Source organism: Rhea pennata, chromosome 2 (assembly GCF_028389875.1).
Source record: "Rhea pennata isolate bPtePen1 chromosome 2, bPtePen1.pri, whole genome shotgun sequence".
NCBI classification, from domain to species: Eukaryota; Metazoa; Chordata; class Aves; order Rheiformes; family Rheidae; genus Rhea; species Rhea pennata.
The window spans coordinates 52,224,707-52,245,928 of NC_084664.1; the positions used below are offsets into that span (position 1 = coordinate 52,224,707).

Here is a 21,222-nt window from a genome sequence, read left to right on the forward strand (position 1 = left end):
GACTTATATAAGAAAAGTTCTTGTTAAAAGTAAACAAAAATAAAATTCTTTTCTTGGTAAATAAAAGGTCCAAAATCCATTAATTTTTGGTAGGTAAAAATGTAGTTCTAAGATTATCACCTTACAAGATCTATCAAACTACTAAATTACATTCTACTAAAAACATGTAGCATTTCAACTTCTAGAACTATTTCAAAGCTTGTGAATTAATGGTGAACACTGACTTTGAATAATATTTTAATTAAAAGTTCTTACCCTTGAATACATTTCCAAATGTGTTTTTTCACTCTTTTCTTCCAGCTGAAAGAGAAAAGGAGAAGTAATCACAAGATACTTTCTGTGATGAAGGACTACTGAAGCACCATCTTCTGTTTAAAGACACTGAGAAATATTTAAAAAAAATAAACAAATGAAAAAAAATCAAGATCAAAATACCAAGGGTAGGGATTGGAGTTGGGGGTGGGGTGAGGGAAATCCATCTAGAAGAACAGTAGTTTTATACTTTAAATGCAAAGTAAATGCAAATAATAAAAACCTCAAACTTTAAAGAAAGTTTCGGTAAAAGCCAATGCTAAAATTAAAGTACTGCACAACAAAACAGGTTTCAGCATTTTAAATTTCAACACTGTAATGACTACAACACTTTGTGTTATAATAAATGGAAAACTTCATGCAAGTGCAGTTTATTTTATTAGTGACACCAGTGTGAATGACAGTTATTAGAAAACATGTTCATTATCAAACTCTTTGGTAAAACTAGCAATTACATCAGGACAAAAACAACTCAGGTGAGCACATGACTGAAATGTATTAATTAACAGCAACCTATTAAATAATTTCAGTTCATATTTTAAGCATTGAAACCTGAGAAAAAGAACAAATTTAAATATATCCCCTATATTCTTAGGTAGGAAGCTCTCATATTCCAAACTTTCATCATAGTTTTTCTTATTTTCAATACTCCTGTGAATCAAAACAGGTTATACAAAACAAAAGCCATAACATGTTGACATATTTTCTATGTCTCATTCATATACACATTCAGCATGATACCTCTAATATCTCACTTCTCCAAAAACACTTGTTTTTCTCCCAGCCCAGGGAGAAGTGATTTGGAAGCGTGCTACAACCACTGTGAAAATAAAGCTCACTTCATGTGATCTTTCTTTTTCCTTCTATTCCACTGTGATGGCTAAATGATGTGAAAAATCCAATTAATATGAAATATCCACAAGGAATAAGTTAAAACAAATCAATATATAAATTTAGAACCTAAATAATAACTACAACAACAACAAGAAAAGCAACTGAGAAAAATAGCATCATGGCTGATCTCGGTCTCCACACTTAATCTCTTAGTAGAGCATCAGTTGCAGGAAAGTAGCTTTACTGGAGAAAGGGCGGGGGAGCTAAAATTTAAACTAGAGAAATGACTGGTCTCCTTACACTTGAGCAAGCAGAAATAATAAATAACCTGTATCATTATAATATATGTTATGAAGCACTAAGAGTACTAAACCATCTAAACGCAGAATCACAGAAACAGTGCCTGTAAGGGCACTTGGGAAGTCATTTAGTTTGGTCTCCCATCCAAAACAGGACCATTGCCAGCATGAGTTCAGGTTAGCTGTAGCTTCATCTAGCTGACTTTCTTGAATAAATAAATAAATCAGCAAGCTTTCCTGAGCACCTTATTCCCTCATGAGAGGGAAGAAGAGATGGGGAGGTTTTCTACCTGTGCAAAATTAGTACAGAAAAGCAGTCACTGTAGCTTGTATTGAGTGTTACTGAAATACTGCAGATAGTTCCACTTTCCACAGGTTACTGAAAGAACAGAGCAGAGGAAGACTGCCTGACTACCACTTGGTGTTGAGATCCTTTAAAAAAAGATTATGGATTCAACACTAATCGTCAGTACCAGAGTCTTTGAATGCATGTAGAAGACCACAAGAAATAATTCAGCAATACATACATTCTCTCCAGCATGTAATTTCTTCCTTTTCTATCTTTTGCCTGAGAAAGATCTTAGACTTTTTACTCTCAAAGATCTCACATTCAAGAAACATATCTCTTAAAAATAGGTCTCTTGGTGATCATCCAAAGAATGCTTGATGACAGACTACACAGCTTTCTAATTCTGCAGATTTAAGGGTCTAAGACTATTTCTCACTTCTCCTTATTTCAAAGGCAAGCATAAAAACAGAAATTTTCCTGTCTCTTCCACTAGAAAACCCCCAAATTTTGACTACAGGTAACAAATACTTCTAGCACTATTTGCAGCAATAAAGAGAAGGCAGGTAGGTTTGTTGCAAACAGACTAAAGGAATGCACAGGAGAACTGTAAGTATAATTTTCCTGTAACATTTGACTAACTTGGGATTCAGTGCAAGAGCATAGCCAAAAAATGAATGCTCCAATAACACGATCATGACAAAAATCACATCTCGGCTAGAAGAACACTAAAATGTATTACAGAGAGCACACGTCCAAGAATATAGTTTTGTCACTAAAATAAAATAGTATTCAAAAAATACACAAACTATATATTAGTTTTCCACAAAAAATATTTTTACATTTCAGAGATGCTTAAGTTCATCACACAACATAAAATGTGAAGTGCTTATCACATGCTTCTAGCAACAGGCAAAATTCCTTTAAAATAAAAGCAGCATGCAAAGACAAAATTAAAAGGAGTCCCTGAAATTCAGGGGCTTCTAATTCTGAACTTCCTCGTACTTGATAAACATGAATGTTGTAGGCTGATGTCATTCTCACTAAATGACAGAGAGTTATCTTTTACATAAATGTGACCATTTATATATAAAACAGTTGAAATTCAAGGACTCCTGACATTATATAAAAACAGTATTCAGCTTGAATTAAACCCCAATCTCTCAACTTAAAGGCATCTCCCATTAAATAACTCTGACTTCTTTTACAGTATTTGTTCTCTTAAATATGAAAAGAAAAATCGTGATGTGTTAGTTTGCCGCATTCACCATAACACAGTATCAAGCATTACACTCACACTATTCAAACCTTGGACATCATCTGTATCAGAAACAATGCTTCCCCTGCGGTTGGAACGACTAAAATAGTCAGCAGCAGTTTCACTTTGATCAGAAAAATCAGAGGACTTCAACAGACAGACAGGGAGAAGGGTGAAAAATTGAAAGTGACATCATAGCATTAATAAAAGTTCATTTACAAAAGTGTACTAAATCATAATTTAAATTTCAGCTATTGCAATTCATTGTTGTATTTCTAAGATTTTAACAATATCTACAAAATAATATTTTTTTGATTTTTGATATTTTAAATGCATCTACATGAATAATACATGAGCCACACCGATACAAATACATTGGCTAGTATGTCTATACGTAATTTTTAAACACTTCCTTCGTATGTATATTAAAGTTTAAAGTATCTAAAAACTATATAACAGCAATAAGCATTTATTGATTTCCTTTTCTCACTTGGTGTAATACAAAATAAGAGTACAATAATAGGTATAAAGGGATTTGGTATTAGAAAAAATACACATACATATTTTAAAAATAAGGTTTGTAGATCGTAATATCAGATGGTATAATCAGAGCAAGCTGATAAATAAAAAGTTATCACTTTTCTCTGCAAATCTCATCTCTTCTTCTGATCACTACAAGCACAACACTACTAATTGCAAACACAGTCAGGGCTTCCTGTTATTCAAAATTTTAAGAAGTTTTACAATAGAAAAGTTTTATCCCCAAAGCTGTATGTCAGAAAGGCACCTAAAAAATGAGGAAAAAAACACCAATACTACACAGCACTTCTTGTGAACAAGGCACAATATATCTAATCTAACTGCATTACAACTGCCACAGGAAATCTAGTGAAATATTTGACTAAATAAATGTTATTCAGGTTAAAAAATAGTACTTAGACACACGTATTTATCAAATAAAACTAATGTTAAAATTCTATCCCCAAAGGCAGAAGTGTATTGTGAACACTACCTTTATTTTTAAAAGTGCTTATATGAAAAAGTCTTCAAATGCATATCAGTTTGAAAATTTGTCTTCATCCTCTTTTAACAAATTTAAGAAATAATTCTGAACTTCCTTGTACTTTATATACATGACTGATGTAATCTGATCTCATTCTGACTAAAAGACAGTGAGATCTCTTTTACACAAAAGTGACTATTAACATATAAAATAATTCCCTGATGAACACCTGTGTCTCAAGTCAAACATGCTTAGGTCAGAGTCTGCTTTCACCACTGCTATGTTTCTGACAGACAAAACTGAAAACAGAACTTCAATGCTCCAGATCTTCCTGCTACAGTTACACCTACATTTTAAATAGTATCTTCATTAAAACAATTGTTATTTTTTTCAGAATCAGAAATCTGGCTCAACTTTATTTTTTCATTTGCATTTCAGAAACTCTAAACATGCTATAGAGTTCTGCCTACATAAACAGGCACTTAAACCAAGCAGAAGAACAAAGAAAGCAAGATAAGGGCTGCAAATGCAATCTATGACAACAATGCGCTCTTCTTCATTTGCCAAAGACGTATCTTTGCTGTTGAATAGCATGCAATACACTAAATACAACAATTAATACAAAATTAAAGAATGAGAAAAACTTCAAATACAAGCATGCAACTCAGCTCACCATACTATCCCTCAGACCTTGTATGGCATGATTACCAGATGCAGTACTCTCTATTTGATAATCTATACAACATTAGTTTTAAAAATATTTTTTTATTTTTAAAAAGTAGTAATTTATATTATAGATCAATAATTTGTATTATATAATTACAGTTGTTGGATTGAAATCCAAGGCTTGCCTATTCTGCATAAATAATTTGCACAGTGTGAATAATGATATCCATCCTGTATGGAAAGAAGTACGGAAAAGCTTATAGTTAAAACATACTAAAAAAGGGAACAAAATGAATAATGCATACTTGAAAACAGACATTCAGATACAATTTTCCTGAACAGAAGCAGAAAAAGAAGTTCCTTAAAAAATGGAAGAGACATGTTGAAAGTCTGAAGCATTAAACATGGTTTACATTTAAAAATCCTCAAAAACAAAAGAATGGCTACAAAACCAGTAAACATTATTAAGGGTCTAATTCACTTATTCTCTGCATATCAAGCAGAGGATTGCACAGGAATAATCACAACTTACTTCAGTTTGTGAATCAAGATTAATGTTCAAATTTTAATGGAAAAAAAAATGTTGCTTCTCTGCTTACACAAAAATTACTTGAAGAGTTTGTTTTTTCTTTTCCCAAAGTACAGACTTGCTTCATTACAATTGACCACACAAGTGAAAACATTTTCAAAATCACCATAAGAAAACATAAGAACTACCACAATGCATTAGGCTGCATTCTCTATTTCAGCATCCCCTCTCTCAGGGGGCAGCCAGCAGTGCAACCTCTAAAACTAGCATAAGCAGCAGCAGTACCTAGGGACTGATCATCCCCTTTTAAACTCTTCTAGATTCTAGAAATTATCAGCTTGACCTTACAAACTAGGGGAAGCACCAGATGCATATGTCCTCCAGGAGTTTGTCTAATTCCAGCTTTACCAAAGATACTTCGAGATCCCTGAATAAATTCTAGAACTACATTATACGCTGAATGAACCACATATCTAAATCTGTGACCCGATAATTTTACTGTATAGTCTCCCCTTTTGGATATATTTTTTTCCCCCAAGTTCAAGAGTCCTATTTATCCTCTACTAGGAAGGTAGCCAGTCTATACTTCTGATAATACTTACTGTATATACTTACTTATTACCGTATAATATTTACTTCTATGCCTTTTCTACTTCTACTGTATCTTTCTCAATGGGTTTACTGGAGTTGATATTTTTTTAAAACTGAGAAGCACCACCAATTCACACTGTTTTTAAACAGTATTTAAACAGTCTGCTCGAGTTCTCTCCTATTCTGACAGGAGACACTTTCAGCTGACACTTTCAATGAGCTACCCACAATGACAGCAAAAAGTGATAAAAAGGATTTTTAGTTTGCTAATAGCCTTTTCAGACTTATTTCATTCAATATATTAAACAAATATTCTGAGTTCTGTTAAACATTCATTAGTGTACTTCGGCATTAATAGCATTACAAAAACTGAGATCTGAAAAAAATACTGCACTGAAACAAGAGATGTGTACACCCACACATATATGTACAGTCTAAGAAATGTCTTAAGAGAAACCAAGGAGCTAAATAGTAATACTTTCATAGTTGAAGAGACCTGAGAGGTATGTTAATATCTCTTAGGTTTTGGAAGTCATAAAGCAACAACAACAAAATTCTCTTTCTTTTCAAAACCTCAAAAATTCACTCTGAGGTGCACTGTGGCTGAAAAAACATTCAGTCTCTGACAAACTTGTTTTTGTTTTGTCTCTAATAATCTTAACAATATGCAAAGAACATATAAAAACAAGACTAAACATTTCAATTTAACCCCTACCAAAACACTGACCTATTTTTGTGTGTAGCATCACAAATGATCAGAGGCAGAAACATAGTGAAACTATTTTAACTCACTTTGCAGGAAAACACTTTGCACAAGAAAACATCTTTGGAATAATGGCTTCAAACGATACAGATCAGGAAACAAACTTCTCCCACTTCAGAACCCTGATTATCGGAGAAGTGAGCCAGCTACTTCTTACTGCACAGTACAGCATTGTTTGCATTTGTCCTCTTCCTGAAAAGAGGGACTTCTCCACACATTGTGGTAACTCTTTGGCTTGCCTAGCACAAACGTGATGTGAGGTGCTGACCCCAACAATGTATTATACTCAGTTTTATATAATTTCTGATTATCCACTACAAAAATTTTTAAGCAATATCTAGCAAAATATAGAAGCAATATGGGATGTGCTATTCTTACTGCCAAAGCTTTAACAAATCTCTGACAAATTATTTTTCTGAGGTAGAACTGAAAATCTCATCTATACGATGATCAGTAAAGTGATCCACAGTACAAAGACTCGTAATTGCCGTGTGTTAGTACCAAAGCACTCAGTAAAACATGTAAGAGGAACGCTCACCACAGGACTACTTCGAATTGAGCTTGCTCTTGAAGAGTAACAACTGTATTCAGATGGCTAAAGAAAAGCAATGAAGGAAATTTTCAGGATTTTCATCTATTTTAATCTCCATAAAACAAAAATTTTGAAAGAAATGACCAAAAGCTTATTACACTTACAGTACAAGAACTATATGAGCTACGCAATCCATCACCACATAAAGATGCCTGAGAAATAGAGGGAATGGAACACTTTATATATTTAGCCTTGGAAATAATTGTCACATTCTTATGCACTGTAAGGTACTGAGCAATGAAATCTCTCTTATTATCTTATCCTATCAATGCATTTTTCCCTTAACGCTGTTTTTTGAAAGGATGAAGAACAATTTTTAAAAATTTTCCAGCAGGATTTCCTCCACCTATTAGAGAATTCTACTTTAAATATAAATCTACGATTTTCCTTGAAAAATAATATATCAATTTAAAAATTTGTATCTGTTTGACTATTTTCCCCAAAAATTTAAATATTTAAAGCATGATTTATTTTTGCACTATTCCAGCATTTTAATCACTCCGAGAATTGAAGCTATATTTTACCCTTATCAGTTTTACTTTTTTCTCAACCATGCAGATTTTCCTGAAGGAGTGCAAGGCTGAAATATAACTATGCAGAGAGTAATAAAAATACCTCTGGACAACAATTTTAAAAAATAATTTTTCAGTCTCATTTTGCATTTTCGTCTGTATAAAGAGATCTCTAACCAAAGCAGATTTACATGTAATAGCAGTTACTATGCTCACATTCATCACTCATCTTACGCTTTCTCCAGAACATGCAAAAAAAGCAAAAAAAAAAAAAAAAAAAAAAAAAAGTAAATTATCTCTGCTTCCAATCTGAGTGTAAAATGGGACATAAAATACTTGACTTTTTACTTATGAAGCATTAGCACTTCTCAAATGGCAGTCTAACTTGGACTGGAATTATTGTAGCTGCTCTAGGCATCCATGTCTTTTTTTTTTTTTTTTTTTTGAAAAACTATAACTACTACATTTTTTGTAAAGCTATCTTACTCATTCTTAAAGCTTTGCTGGCTATTAAATAATCTGTAAAGATTTAGATTAGGTTTTTAACCTTATATTTTTGTATGATTACTAATCTTAAATGTTATCTGAAAGAATTTAAAGTGCACTTACCACAAATTTCTGTAACCTCAAGGCAGTGATTTGCCTATTCAAATTTTTGCTTATACTGAAACTTAGATTTTTTAATACTATACATACATTTTTTCTTTAATATGCCTTGCTTAGCTTGTTCTAACCCCACTGTTCTTTATCAGAATTGTATTTATAAACTTTATGCTTGTCCACAAAAATTAGCAAAGTAGCAATTACCAAAATATTTAAGGAAGAAAACTAGCAATATTAGAAAGCATTAACCTGAAGGCCTCTCCAAAATGAGAGATAAGCTTTAGCTTTATTTAAAAATATGGAAAGAATGCAAATATATTATGCTCAATCCACACGGCCATACAACACAAATTTAAGGCAACCATGCAAATGGTGCTTACGAACCAAACTGGTACTTCTTATCAAACCAGTATTTACAGAAGGAGAAACCTATAACGAGAAATGTATTTTTAAATTTATGAGGGCAGTTAAAATGTCTAATGTTGAGTAAAACATTCTTTACATTGTACTAACCCTGTAACTCCTAGTAGTTGCCCCTGGATCACTGCACAGAGAAGACGACTGCAGTGTGAAGAACAGAGAAAGTCAAATGTTTCTTCTGCGTATAGTGAATGCATCTATTGTTCTACATTCAGCAAAAAAGTTCTGAATTTTAAAACACTAAATAAGAGTATGATAAGAAATTAAATAGCTATCAAAAGATATGTCAGTTTTCTTTAGCTACTTAGTTAACCTGACCACAACAGTTGCTGAAATTACTGTAGGTACTACTCATCACAGAGCATCAGTTTATTATTTATTTTACTATAGAAGAAAGTAGTATTTTGATGCTAAATGTTTAACAGTCTTGTTTCATTTTTAAGTTAGATGTTCAAAAATAGGACTTTTTAAAAGTAAGTGTCACAGCAGCTAGGGGTTTTAATATACATATACATATTTTATAATATACATATTATATATATTTACAGTAATGCAAGACATTTTAAATCTAAATCTCCATGTATGCAGAACAACAATTTACATGTTATACACTTGCTTTACAAGAAGAAATAGTTAAAAAGCAAAAAATAAAGTTGCAATTACTGTTAGTTGTAATCATTTGCAATGTTATAGAAGGGAGGAGAAAGATTTGCTTTATAAAGCATGAGGAAACAGGAAAAAAAACAACTATATAATCTTATACGAATATAGGAAAAGGAGACAGACCCGAGTATGGTAGGAAGATATTGGTTTACTATATCTAAGGCTGCTATAATTTCTTTGATCATGGTAAATGCCACTCTGGAAAAACAGAAAACACACACAAAAACAGAAGTTGTATCTAAAGATCTCAGGAAAAGTTCTATTATATTTCCCAAACATTCCCAAGCTTGTAAATTGCACAGAAAGTTGTAAGAATTCTCCTTATGGTAGATTTAAAGTCCACTTAGCTTTCTGAAGCAAATAAAGCACAAAAAAAAATTTAAGTGTGCCAAGAATCACCAATTTCTGTAATTTTCATGTCTTATCCAATCAAACTAAATGGTTTTGTATTTTTCCCTTCATAATAAATAAGAAAATGCTGAAAAGTATATATAAATCATGGAAAGTGAGGCATGAAGCATATGAAAAACATTTGACAAAACTCGCTAATGATTAGTACAATTATTTCTTTGATCTTTCTTCCAATAGATAGCATATTGACTCAGAACTTGGGGGGGGGGGGCAGAGGACAGAAATTTGTAAGAATTTAATAGGGGATGGACATTTGTGTGATCAGTATTAGTCTGTGCCTTACTACTGCTCTCTGCCCCATGCACAAATGCTGAAAGTCTAGCAATTATATTTCTGGCTTATTTCTACTGTTTTTAGACACACCTCATATATTAGCATACACATGTATATGTGAGAAGAAATTTATGTACACATAAACAAAACACCCATAGATGAGTATGCACCAAAATTAGAGTTTCATATCTCAATCAGCCATGGGGCACAAAGATTCACGTTACATGTTTATTTAAGAAGAGAGGGAGGGAACAGCAAGGAATATTTGGTTGCAATAGTATCCCCCCAAAACACAGAGAAATACTGTAATATAAATAATTAAAAGTAAATATAAAAATTCCAGCCTTGTCTCAACAGAAGCATTCATTCCTGCTCTAACTCCTTCTACCCCTGAAGCAACTGCTAATGCAGTGTCAAATCCTTTTAAAAAACTGTATCTCCCCCAAAACGAATGTCATACCAGGAAATTAATTTATGTTATACACTAAACTTTCTAGAAGAGTTTTCTGAAGATAACAGTAGTCCAAATGACTTTTCAACACTTTATTGGGATAAATTCAAAGCTTATGGTAAATTCAATGTGCTTTACTCTATTCCACATCTGCATTTAAAATATCTCTAACTGACAGGGGACGAAATAATAAAACATGCACCTCTATCCTGACTGAACAAATCTTAATCCACAGAACTGCCATTTTTAAGTAATCCTAAAAGCCTTCATAAAGGACTCCACTAGCATCTGATTTGAATTTACTTGAGTTTCATTCTAATTCCACTGACATGAATTCCGTTTCAAACACTCAAATTCAGATCAGAATTTGGTCAATACGAGAGGTTTCTTTTTTCTTTAAATTTATATATGCATGCGTAAACAAGCTAATAAACTTATACATTAGTAGACAACTCCACACAATTAGTGTATTTGTAATAGATACTCTTTTGATAACTAACCAGGAAATCTTTATGAGAATAAGCAGTTTTCTTCTTTGTACTATGAGATTCACTGTAAGCATAACTCTAAGAATAAAAATTTTAGAAATTAATACTACTATATAACAGTATACTCAATCTTAAAACACAGAGAAAGCATAAGGACTTGAAAAATGTATCAACTACAATGGAAAAGCCATAGAAAATTATAATTACATGACTAGACTAATATTCTATCACTGGACAGAAAAGAACCATTAAGTGAAGTTACAATAATCCTTATCTTGGATTAAGGCAGTATTCAAATTTTTCAAAAAAATAAATCCTATATAAACTAAAAATGCTTAACGTCACAGATTAGTATCGTATTATGTTTTCCTATCCACAGCTATTTCAGGTAACAGTGGTGTTTACATGAATTCAGCATTTTAAATGGTTTTATATTGTTTTTAGTGGTAGCTAGTGCTTGTCTTTGCTTGAGGAGATGTGCATACCAATCCTACTTGGTATAATTCCAATGAGAATGTGACATATTTCACTATTATCATTCTTTACTTTTTTTTTTTTTTTTTTTTAATCATTCATAATGATGAGAAGGAATCTTCTTTTAAGTAAAGTTATAAAAACAACCTGCATTTTCTCTAGAATGAAATAACTCTTTGATTACATTTAAAGTTTTGAAATAGCTATTGTGCGTAAGCATTTTTTATTATTTATCTGTTATCTGTAATGTGTGAATTCATTAGATTTTTTTCCACAGAGAAAGTTTATACATGCATTCTAGGTAAAGTGTTAGGACGGCATTATTATTCTAGATGTGAAAGTCTGATAGTACAATTTTTTTTTAATTCAATTCTGGAAAGTAGCAAGTCAGTATCATTACAACTTAATGCACACAAATGCACAAATGCAGCCTTCACTCATATAAAGACATGCGCAGTATTAACATACAGGAACCGAGTATCTTGTAGCTCTATCCTTAGCACTGTCATACTGAGGTAAAAGAAAAAGAAATTAAAATACTAACATTCAAAAAAGGAGATAAAAATGCCATGGTATTATTAAAGAATCAATTTAAAAACTTAAATAATTAAAATAAAACATATTCTACTAAGTATGAAAAAAATCATACATGAAAGTATGCCATTTATCCCATACTAAAGGCATTTCTAGGCTGGACCTTTTTTTGGCCATGCCCTGCACCTGGCCAACACAATCTGTTGAGTCTTTTTGTTAAGCTCTACTTCTAACTATTCTCCTGGATGAGAAGGCTCTCTAATCTGTGTGCGTGGAGGTCCAGGGCCAGTTACTGAATAGACTGAGTAGCTAAGGCCAGTTGCTGGAGGGGTACACCTTGCATATATGTATGTATTTCCCACTAGCAGGCCTTCACCCTGTCTAGCCAGCAGAGAACAGGATAAGGCTGTTCGTGCTCTGTGCATGAGTGCTGAGTGTTTGTCCACACTGATCGGTGGCCAGTTGTGTGTATTTGCTTATAAATATTGCACGTGTGTTTATGTGCGTGCCTGTTGGGAACGAACGCTCACGTTTACTACTGGCTGAGTCTAGGAACACGGAGCTGTGGCAGCCTCACTCCTTTCGACCTACCAGATTCCACAACTCCCGATCGTATTCGGGAAAACAGCTTTGCAATAATAGCTTTGCTACTACCTCCGTGTTTGTTCTCATTCAACAATGACAAAATTTGCAGAATTTATACTTTTGTATTTTTTCAACATATAAATCTTAAGTTTAAAGCAAGCTTGTTCTGTTGATTTCATTCTAAATTTCACAGACAAATCTTAGTTATTTTAGCTGCAACTAATGCATACTACAAAGCGTTACTCAGTATCGTCCTAAGCTTTCTTAAAAAGGAAACAAAACACGGAAATTGAAGGATTAATGAGAGTTTGAGAACATGATATCAACATTACACTCTATACTAACAGCACATTAAAGCTACACCTGATGTCCTTTTCAAGATGAAAACTACTGTGAGGACTACAACAAAACCAATTACCTCTCATCTATTTATGTCTGAATTGTCCTCCTAAAAATCAGAATAACATCTGAAATTCCTTGTTTGTACATTTTATATTGGTTTATAAACCAATACAGACCAGATTTAATTAATATAACATACTATTTTCATGACAGTTCATGTTATTTTTATTATGTCAATACAGCAAATATATTATCATATATGAAATAACACTGATATTATTTATTAATTCATTTAATTTATAACCTATGAAGCCTTCTTCTGTTGCTAAAAGTGTTTCCACCCAGGATCCACAGGGCTCTGCCCCTTTTTTAACCAACTTAGCCAAGTTTTTTTTTTAAATAAGTTTTAAATCTGTAATTATTAACTACAGATGACCAACCAGAGCAACCATTCTTTCAGAGAATGAAGCCAGATCAAACTCATAACTGTTATCATCACCCCATTTAATGATTTATAGTTAGGTAAAAATATAAGTTAAAAATTTACTAACAAATACTTTTAACGTAAATATTTATTGATAAATTGTCTAAATTAGGAATTAGAAATACTACAGAATATATAGGAAAAAATACATTTTTGAAACAAAGTGAAATTTCTTTTAATTTTACCTTTACTGTGGGATAGCATAACACAACTAGCATAGTAATATGCTACTTTGGGGAAGAAAGGTTTCCTGACAGAACTTTCAGCAACACCTTTGTACCAAACACAATGATAAACAACCTTTGCCATCTCATTCTACTTCCTTTTTGGAGACACTAGAAGATACAGATGGGAGGGACTACTTATTCCCTTCAAACTTCAACTTGAGGTTACCTCCGAGCTACAAGTTTTATGAGAGCCCTCAAATTTGCTGTGATGAAGAAAGTGCTACATTATTATACCAAGCATTGCAACAGTCCAATAGATTTTTTTTTTTTTTTTTAATAAGGAAACACCAAAGTACTGCTTTTGGTGAGTAGACATAGAGAACATTATAATGTGAGCATATCAAAGCATGCTTGTTCTACGCCACACACCGTAAGATCTCTCCTTCTGGACACACTTGTTCTGCTCCTGTGTGACCCACCGACATCCAAGGAACTCTTAAGAATGAAATTGTAAAGATGACATCAATACAGAAAATGTTGTAAAATAGTGCTCTAAAGGCAGATACAGGTAACTGCTAATTTTCACTTGAAAAGGCACAAAATAACTGATCCGCTTGTAAAGAAATTTTGAGTAAGTACAGAAAATTGAGCCCAGTTTTATCAACTATGTGTTCAAGTCACATTCTTTAGTCAAGGATGAATTCTTACTCTCTCACTTGGCTTAATTTATGTGTTAAGGGAACCAAGGTAAGAGCACATCTCACCAAATAAATACCAATTCACAAGTCTATAAATACACACACTACATTATTTTTCTGTAAACCAATTACTGTCTGCAAAGTAGTCAACATTTGATAATTGAAAAGATTTACTTGGTGAGAATACCTGTATGAAAAATTGCAAGAGCATTTACTTAACAATAGAGTTTACAAGATGTTACACAAAATTTACCTAACCAAAGACTACATTTAACAGCTCAACCCTCTTAGTAATACAATCAAGGCTTTCCTTAAAGCCATGCAGAGAAACAGCTTATTCTATTCTCCAAAGTAAACAGAAAATCCCTTTGATTTTAGAATTTCTCTCTTTCTTGGTATATGTATCAATGAAAGCCTGCTTCCACACAAATCTATGGAAAACAGGAAAATGATTCTTACTCTGCAATAAAACCATATATGACATAAAAAGAATACAGAAAAGCCACTACAGCATTTCTGTTAGCAGGGTTTGGGATACCTTGCATCATTCAGATAAGGCTTTACAATTAATGAATATGTTCCCACAGTCTTCTCAAAGAAATAAAACTCTGCATTATATCATATTCTTTTTGTCTTAAGTTGCTTCTTTCTGTTTCTTTTACAAACATTACAAAAACATGATAGTACCTAAAGTATAAGAAAAGACGCACAGTGCAGATTATCATCACTAGCATCAATTTGAAATGAAAACCCAAGTTACAAAATAGTATTACTCATTTTCAGTAAGAGTCATTGATCATAGGATGATTGAGTTACAAATAGTAGTATTTACTTTACATAATAGAAATTATGCAAAACAGCAAATTTTAAGACAGATACGGAAATTGGGAAAGGGAGGTTTTTTCATATTAGAGCATTATTACCTAAACTAGACTAGCAGCTTCACATCTGACTATGAGACTCAATGTGTAGCTGTAACCATAACACAACTGACAATTTCTATAGGTATCTTATGGTAGATTTAATACACTACCATTTCAAGACAAGGTGGTTAATTCTCACTACCTGAAGATATCTGAAGCCTAAGCAAGTACAATTTTTATTTAAAGTTAAAAAAAAAAAAATCACAAGATATTAAACTGGAATAACTCTAAAAGATGACACTTATTAAATACAAGTCATTCCAAATAATCCATGCCTGAATGACATATTTTTCCAAGCTGTTCCCAAACATGTATTCATTTCTTTTCAGCCACAAGCACATACTAAAAATACTTACACGTATAAAAGAAAAAAGCCCAATATGTATATATGTATAATTCATGTATTGTATAATACAAACTCAAAGAATTAAAGCATGATGACAGAGATTGCTTTCAAACCCAAAGATTGAATACATAAATTACCTTGTTAATATAGAGGGAAATAAAATCTCAGGATGAACTTTAATATTTCATGTAATTTAAAATCTGACCCTAAGACTCGTAATACTTGAAGTTAAAGCATCATCTGTTCCCTAGGAAAATTAACCCGAAATCCAGACGAAATGTATTTTTTAAAGGACATGATGGAATGGGAAAAATATACACTTTGAACACAAACCAAATATGAATGTCGACTGGACCGGTGAGAATACCTGGCCCTCTCTGAATCTTCCTGAGAGAGAAGAAATGTAGAGTTATTTCATGAAAAAAATAAAATGACTAAATAAAGCAAGTGAAAGTGAGCAACATGCTGTTAGTTTTTCCAATGCCATGTACTATTTGGAATAACACACTCTAAGAAGTGAACTCATCCACATCAGAAGAATTGTGTTTTTATCCTTTTTTTTAAACCACACTTCATGAGGAAAAAAAAATGAAACAAAGTTGATTTGATACAATTGATTGTTAGATAATCTTTTTTTTCTGATTACTGCATTAAGTGCAAAAAACCCCTATATTTTTAAAGTTAGAAGTTAAAGTCAAACTTCATGAAACAAAATGAAAAGCCTTAGAAAATTACAAATAGATTAGTATAAAATTTACTATAGAATTATTAAAATTAGACTGTGAATATTTTTAAAAAGTATTTTAGCCCAAATATAGATGCTTCCAGTACACACTTTCATCCTCAATTTCCCAATACATATTTCACCTATTTGTTCCTTATTTTAAAAACAAAGCTTCTTAAGCAAATTGATCTATTATGTGTTCTATACGTAGCTCAGAAAATAGTACCTCAGAACCTTGGGGATAGATGGGTAGTTGAGACTCCTTAATAGCCTTTGTTTAGTTGAAGGACTGAGGAAAGTTCATTTTGCTTCAAACAAGGGAATTTGTGAGAAAAATTAAGACAAAAATACAAGTAACTGATTTTAAACTAAGGGGAAAAATGCTTTAAGTGTCAAAGCTTCTCTCATTTTTAGTTACAATATGTTAAGGATGTAAGCATGTTAAGGAATAGTTTAATTCTCAATTATCCCATTTTAAAGCCAGAACAGACTCTGTAACTAGCAATCCTTCCTAAAATGACTTACTCACTATAGTTTACATTATGCCAAACATTCTAAAGATTGTAAGCAGTGTATTTTCAGAGTTAAAAGCTCAGCCTCGGGTCGTGAAACCTGAAGCCAATAGCTGGCTTTCTTACCGCTTACGGTCACATAGTTGCTTTCTATATTATCACTAGATACATTAAGTTGTTTAATACTATATGCGACTATTCAAGTGATCTGGTTAACACTCTGCAATAAAAATATTTCCTATCTTTGTACCACCTCTTACCACAGAGAGATCAATTTTGTAATATTTTAATCTCTCCCCTCTATTTGGAGGTTTAAAATGATTTATGCTACATAGCATTCTAACACCTTGTATACTGCTGATTCTAAACATGCTTTGTGCCTGAAGTTGAAATGGGCAAGTATCTAATTTGTTACTAATTTTTCACATCTTGCATGCAGACAATTTGTGAATGGTTGCCTAAAGACTCATAGTATTTGCTATTTACTCAGGATTCCTCTTAATTATGTCTATAACCACTGGTCTTTCCCCCAGCACTCTAATAATGTATTCCTATCATGCAGGACTTCAGATTCTGACACAATTTGCTACAAAGGGTGATTTACCTAGGGTAACCAACAAGTGTCTTCCTGACATACAATCAGAAAACAGTAAGCCTGTATTAAGTGCCTATTATTTTCAAATGATAAATACAGTATTACAGTGTATATTGAAAACAGATAGGTACTGCTAACACTATCAAACCCAACTTCTAGGAAGTTAGATTTGAAATATGTGTATTATCTACAACAGAGGTTAGGTTTCCTGATTTTTTTTTTTAATCCACATTTGCCCAGAAACTTCCTGTAGCAGAAGAGGCTCTTATGAGCAGAAGAAGGGGCTGACATTCAAGTAGGGTAGCATTAATTTTGAAGTGAGATTGCTCATGAACATACGTACTGTGCAGTTTGGAAACCCTTGCTCTTCAGCAAAGAAAACATTCAAAAGTGCACTGTACCAAACACTACCAGAAAGCCTATGAGTAATTTTGCAAGAGGGACACGAAATCTACCATGCATACAAATGTCAGCTGGGCAAAAAGACAGTATGAAGTCTGCAAAATTTTCTGCAAATAAAATTACTAATGACCGTTCTAAGATTTCTCAAGAGAAGTGCTGATTAACTGTAACGTAGTTTGAACCATTTGAAATTATGTTAAGCTTTGGCATGTCTTAAATCTCAATTCAAACACTTGTATAATGAAAAGTTTCTTAAAAACAAACAAAAAACCCCTCTGAAGAACCACGAACATTTCCCTTTTAAACTCTCAAAACATATGTCTGACCAAATGAACACACTGAACAGTAGCTTCCTTAGATTGCAAGGTAGCTACCTCTACGCCTTCCTACTTAGAAGATTTAATCTAAATAAACAGCCATTCTATCATCATTAATTAGAAGCTAGGGGCAAGGAGTAAAAGAATGCAAGAGTAAGCCTGTGCATGTCATTTAGATTTTCTTTAAAGGGGCAGGAGAAGATCAGATGTCTTTTGTTTTTAAATGATTAAAAACAATTTTTGTAATTCATAGAAGTGATTTAATCACCAGTGAAAAATTAGTATTTGTCACCTTGCTCAAAGAAAAACAAACATAAATGAAAATCTGCCAATGCTAACGTAAAAAAATTAGAAATTAATTAATATAAAAATATTTATCATTAAAAAGAAATGTCTACTTAGAATGAAACTAAAGTAGTTTTATTCTAAATATAATTTATGACTAACCCAATACATGGTAGAAAGTGTTTCATTACAAGGAAAGCATCTCATTTTAATATTTGTCTTTTGCTTCTGTAAAACATCCTGCATATCCACATCCATACAGAATTATTTACTTTCAGTGATAAGAAACAGTCTGAAATGGCACAATACAAATCATTAATAATTTACTTTCTCCAAATCCTGTGTTAGTTCTCCAAGTGGCAAAAACATGCACAACGTGGTTTCAGCCTACCATCCATTTCTGGATATGAGCCCATTTTCTATCATATGAACGCTGAGAAAACTATAAAATGTAAAAAACAAAAAACAAAAAACAAACCATTTTGAATACAGATTAGTCACCATACAAAATGGTATTCCTAAGTAAAAAATTTGAAATAATCTAGAGTTAATTCTCATATAATCTTATACAGAAGAATACCTGTAACATTTAGAATACTGAAGGTTTGGAATAGAGTCACAGAAAATAATACCTTTTAAAATCAATTGTATTCCTTATTATCACACCAAAACAGCAAGTATCCATCAGCATTTACATCAATTTCAATGCAATTACAATAAATAAGTATTTTCCAATTCTTTTGGCAAGTCAAAAATGTGAGTTAATTGTAACGACCATGATATAACCAAAAACTGCCAGAAACCTAGTTTTTAGTTTTCTTGCTCCAAAAAGGAAATGCAAACTTTCTTAGGAGATGTGTGGTGTAATAGGCAATGGCATGTGTAAATATTATTGCAATGCTACTAAGTTGTTTTAAATGAACATCCTAACAATAGATATTTATTCTTTCTGAACATTTCCAGTATAACCCATAATGACAGAAACTGACTGAAAACTGCACATGCTAAGTCACATATCCAAATTACTCAACTACTAAGTATTAGTAATTACAAAAAAAAAGTTATAAATAAAAAAATAAAGAAAAATGATTATCTCTACATCTTTGTAGTTTTTTTACCTCCACATTAGGCAGTGCACATTTTAGATACAGTCATGTTCATGATTGTTGTCAGTTATCCATATTTATATGAATCTTTTGCACAGCAACAACAGGCAAAGAAACCACTTTTGCATAAGTCATTGTTCATATAAAAGTGTGTGTATGGGGAGGGAGAGGGTAGGAAAAAGATCATCAGCTAATTTAGAAATGAATCTAGCAAATCAAATCCAAACAGCAATTAGCTGTTTTTGGTTCATGTATTAGATGTTGAAAACAGTTCTCTATGTAACATTATTTGTACACGCCTCATTTGTGGACATTACTACTATGTTCTTTTCTGTTCACTTAAAATCAAATACGCAGTAGTAAGAACAAACCTCAGCCCTTTAAACATTTAAAGGTAGATATTTAGATTCATCCTTGTCCAATTTTGCTTGTTAGTGTTGAATTTATGGCATTTGTTAGAACATTCAAACACCTGATTTTGCCTGTAAAGCTAGAATTTTTAAAATCACATTAAAAACGTTTTATTTCTCATATTAAAGCAAGAGTACTAGCAGCCTATTTCATGTAGCAGATCTTCTGATTGTATGGTATTCTTTATTAATGATATTCAAAAAGGAATGTTCACATTAATATTTTGTGAAGTACTACCACAGGTAAACAGGAAGCAAGTCATCCTTTTAGATGCATAACCTATGGGGAATGAGGAGCTTCAGGAGGAAGCGAGAGAAGGTAACAGCTGCCTGATGCTGAAAAAGCCCAGCATATAGCTGAATTACATTGAAAGACAAAATCCAATGCAAGTATAGAAATAAGACACAATATATAAGAATTTTAGTAATTCATGATAATTTACCTCTTTCTGCTGTCGCTCCAGTTCTCTCATACGTATATCTCTTGCTTCTGCTCGAGCTGCTCGTTTGGCTGCAAGTCTGGCTTCTGCCTAAAAGCAATTTGAAAATACAGAAAGTTTATTTTGTGCAATGATTTGAGTATTCGATTTAGTAATCTCTTCATAAAAATAAATTAAAATTCTAACATCATAATAAATACTCAAGAGATTAGAGTTCTCAGACAAAACTTCAGAAAGAAAATAATACCTAAGTCTTTACAGATATCATTACTAGTCAAAAGTATTACAAGTTGTTAATAAAAAAGAGCTAATAAACATTACTATGACTAAAAAAAAAATCTTATATTTATGCCAATCCTGTTGATTTAATCCGAGTTCCTCACCCTTCCCTTCAGGGCCTTATGCTCCCAGCTCCTTACTTAAAACACAACTCCAGCACTTGAAATCTGTTGTCTTGTGCATTAGCATACTATTAAATAGACATGTAAGCAACTACAGGATCTTGGGACAAAGAAAGATGTTAAAAGAAAAATCAAAAAAACCCAAAATGTAAAGATTTTAAACCACTGCTGCTCATGTTACATTAAAAGGCTCTGGTCTCATTTGGAATGATTTTAAAAAGCCACAATCAATTAGAGGGTGGAATTACAGCAATCATAAAATAAAACCAATTACTGGACAAAATGGAATAGAGAAAGACAAATATAGGGCTACAGTTCCACAATGAGTGACTAGATCACTCACCATCAAAAGAGGAGTTCCACACCTTTCCACTCTGGGCCTTACACTCTCAACTACTTATTCAGACACAACAGCATTTGGGATCTGCTGAGAGCTGATTTAACTCACTAGAGTAAGTAGAAACAACAACAACAAAACCCCCAAATAAGTAGTTTTCTGCTGCATTAGTGAACTGAATTGGAT

General features: G+C 32.5%; 1 protein-coding gene across 10 annotated transcripts in view; it reads right to left on the reverse strand.

Moving 5' to 3' along the window:
- The window catches only part of LRRFIP2 (LRR binding FLII interacting protein 2), a 57,692-nt gene that overhangs the window by 18,359 nt on the left and 18,111 nt on the right, over window positions 1–21,222 (reverse strand). For 4 of the 10 annotated variants that reach the window (XM_062569507.1, XM_062569505.1, XM_062569506.1 and 1 more), the window contains exons 3-15: window positions 20,302–20,388; window positions 18,734–18,784; window positions 15,841–15,894; window positions 13,970–14,035; window positions 11,897–11,938; window positions 10,967–11,032; window positions 9,455–9,529; window positions 8,762–8,809; window positions 8,633–8,677; window positions 7,238–7,285; window positions 7,080–7,136; window positions 3,029–3,136; window positions 256–300 (exon numbers count right to left, since the gene is read on the reverse strand). In XM_062569507.1, coding sequence (XP_062425491.1) covers window positions 256–300; window positions 3,029–3,136; window positions 7,080–7,136; window positions 7,238–7,285; window positions 8,633–8,677; window positions 8,762–8,809; window positions 9,455–9,529; window positions 10,967–11,032; window positions 11,897–11,938; window positions 13,970–14,035; window positions 15,841–15,894; window positions 18,734–18,784; window positions 20,302–20,388 — 792 coding nt within the window. The remainder of the gene's footprint in view (window positions 1–255; window positions 301–3,028; window positions 3,137–7,079; window positions 7,137–7,237; window positions 7,286–8,632; window positions 8,678–8,761; window positions 8,810–9,454; window positions 9,530–10,966; window positions 11,033–11,896; window positions 11,939–13,969; window positions 14,036–15,840; window positions 15,895–18,733; window positions 18,785–20,301; window positions 20,389–21,222) is intronic. The other 6 variants (XM_062569509.1, XM_062569508.1, XM_062569511.1 and 3 more) reach the window with 3 other exon arrangements.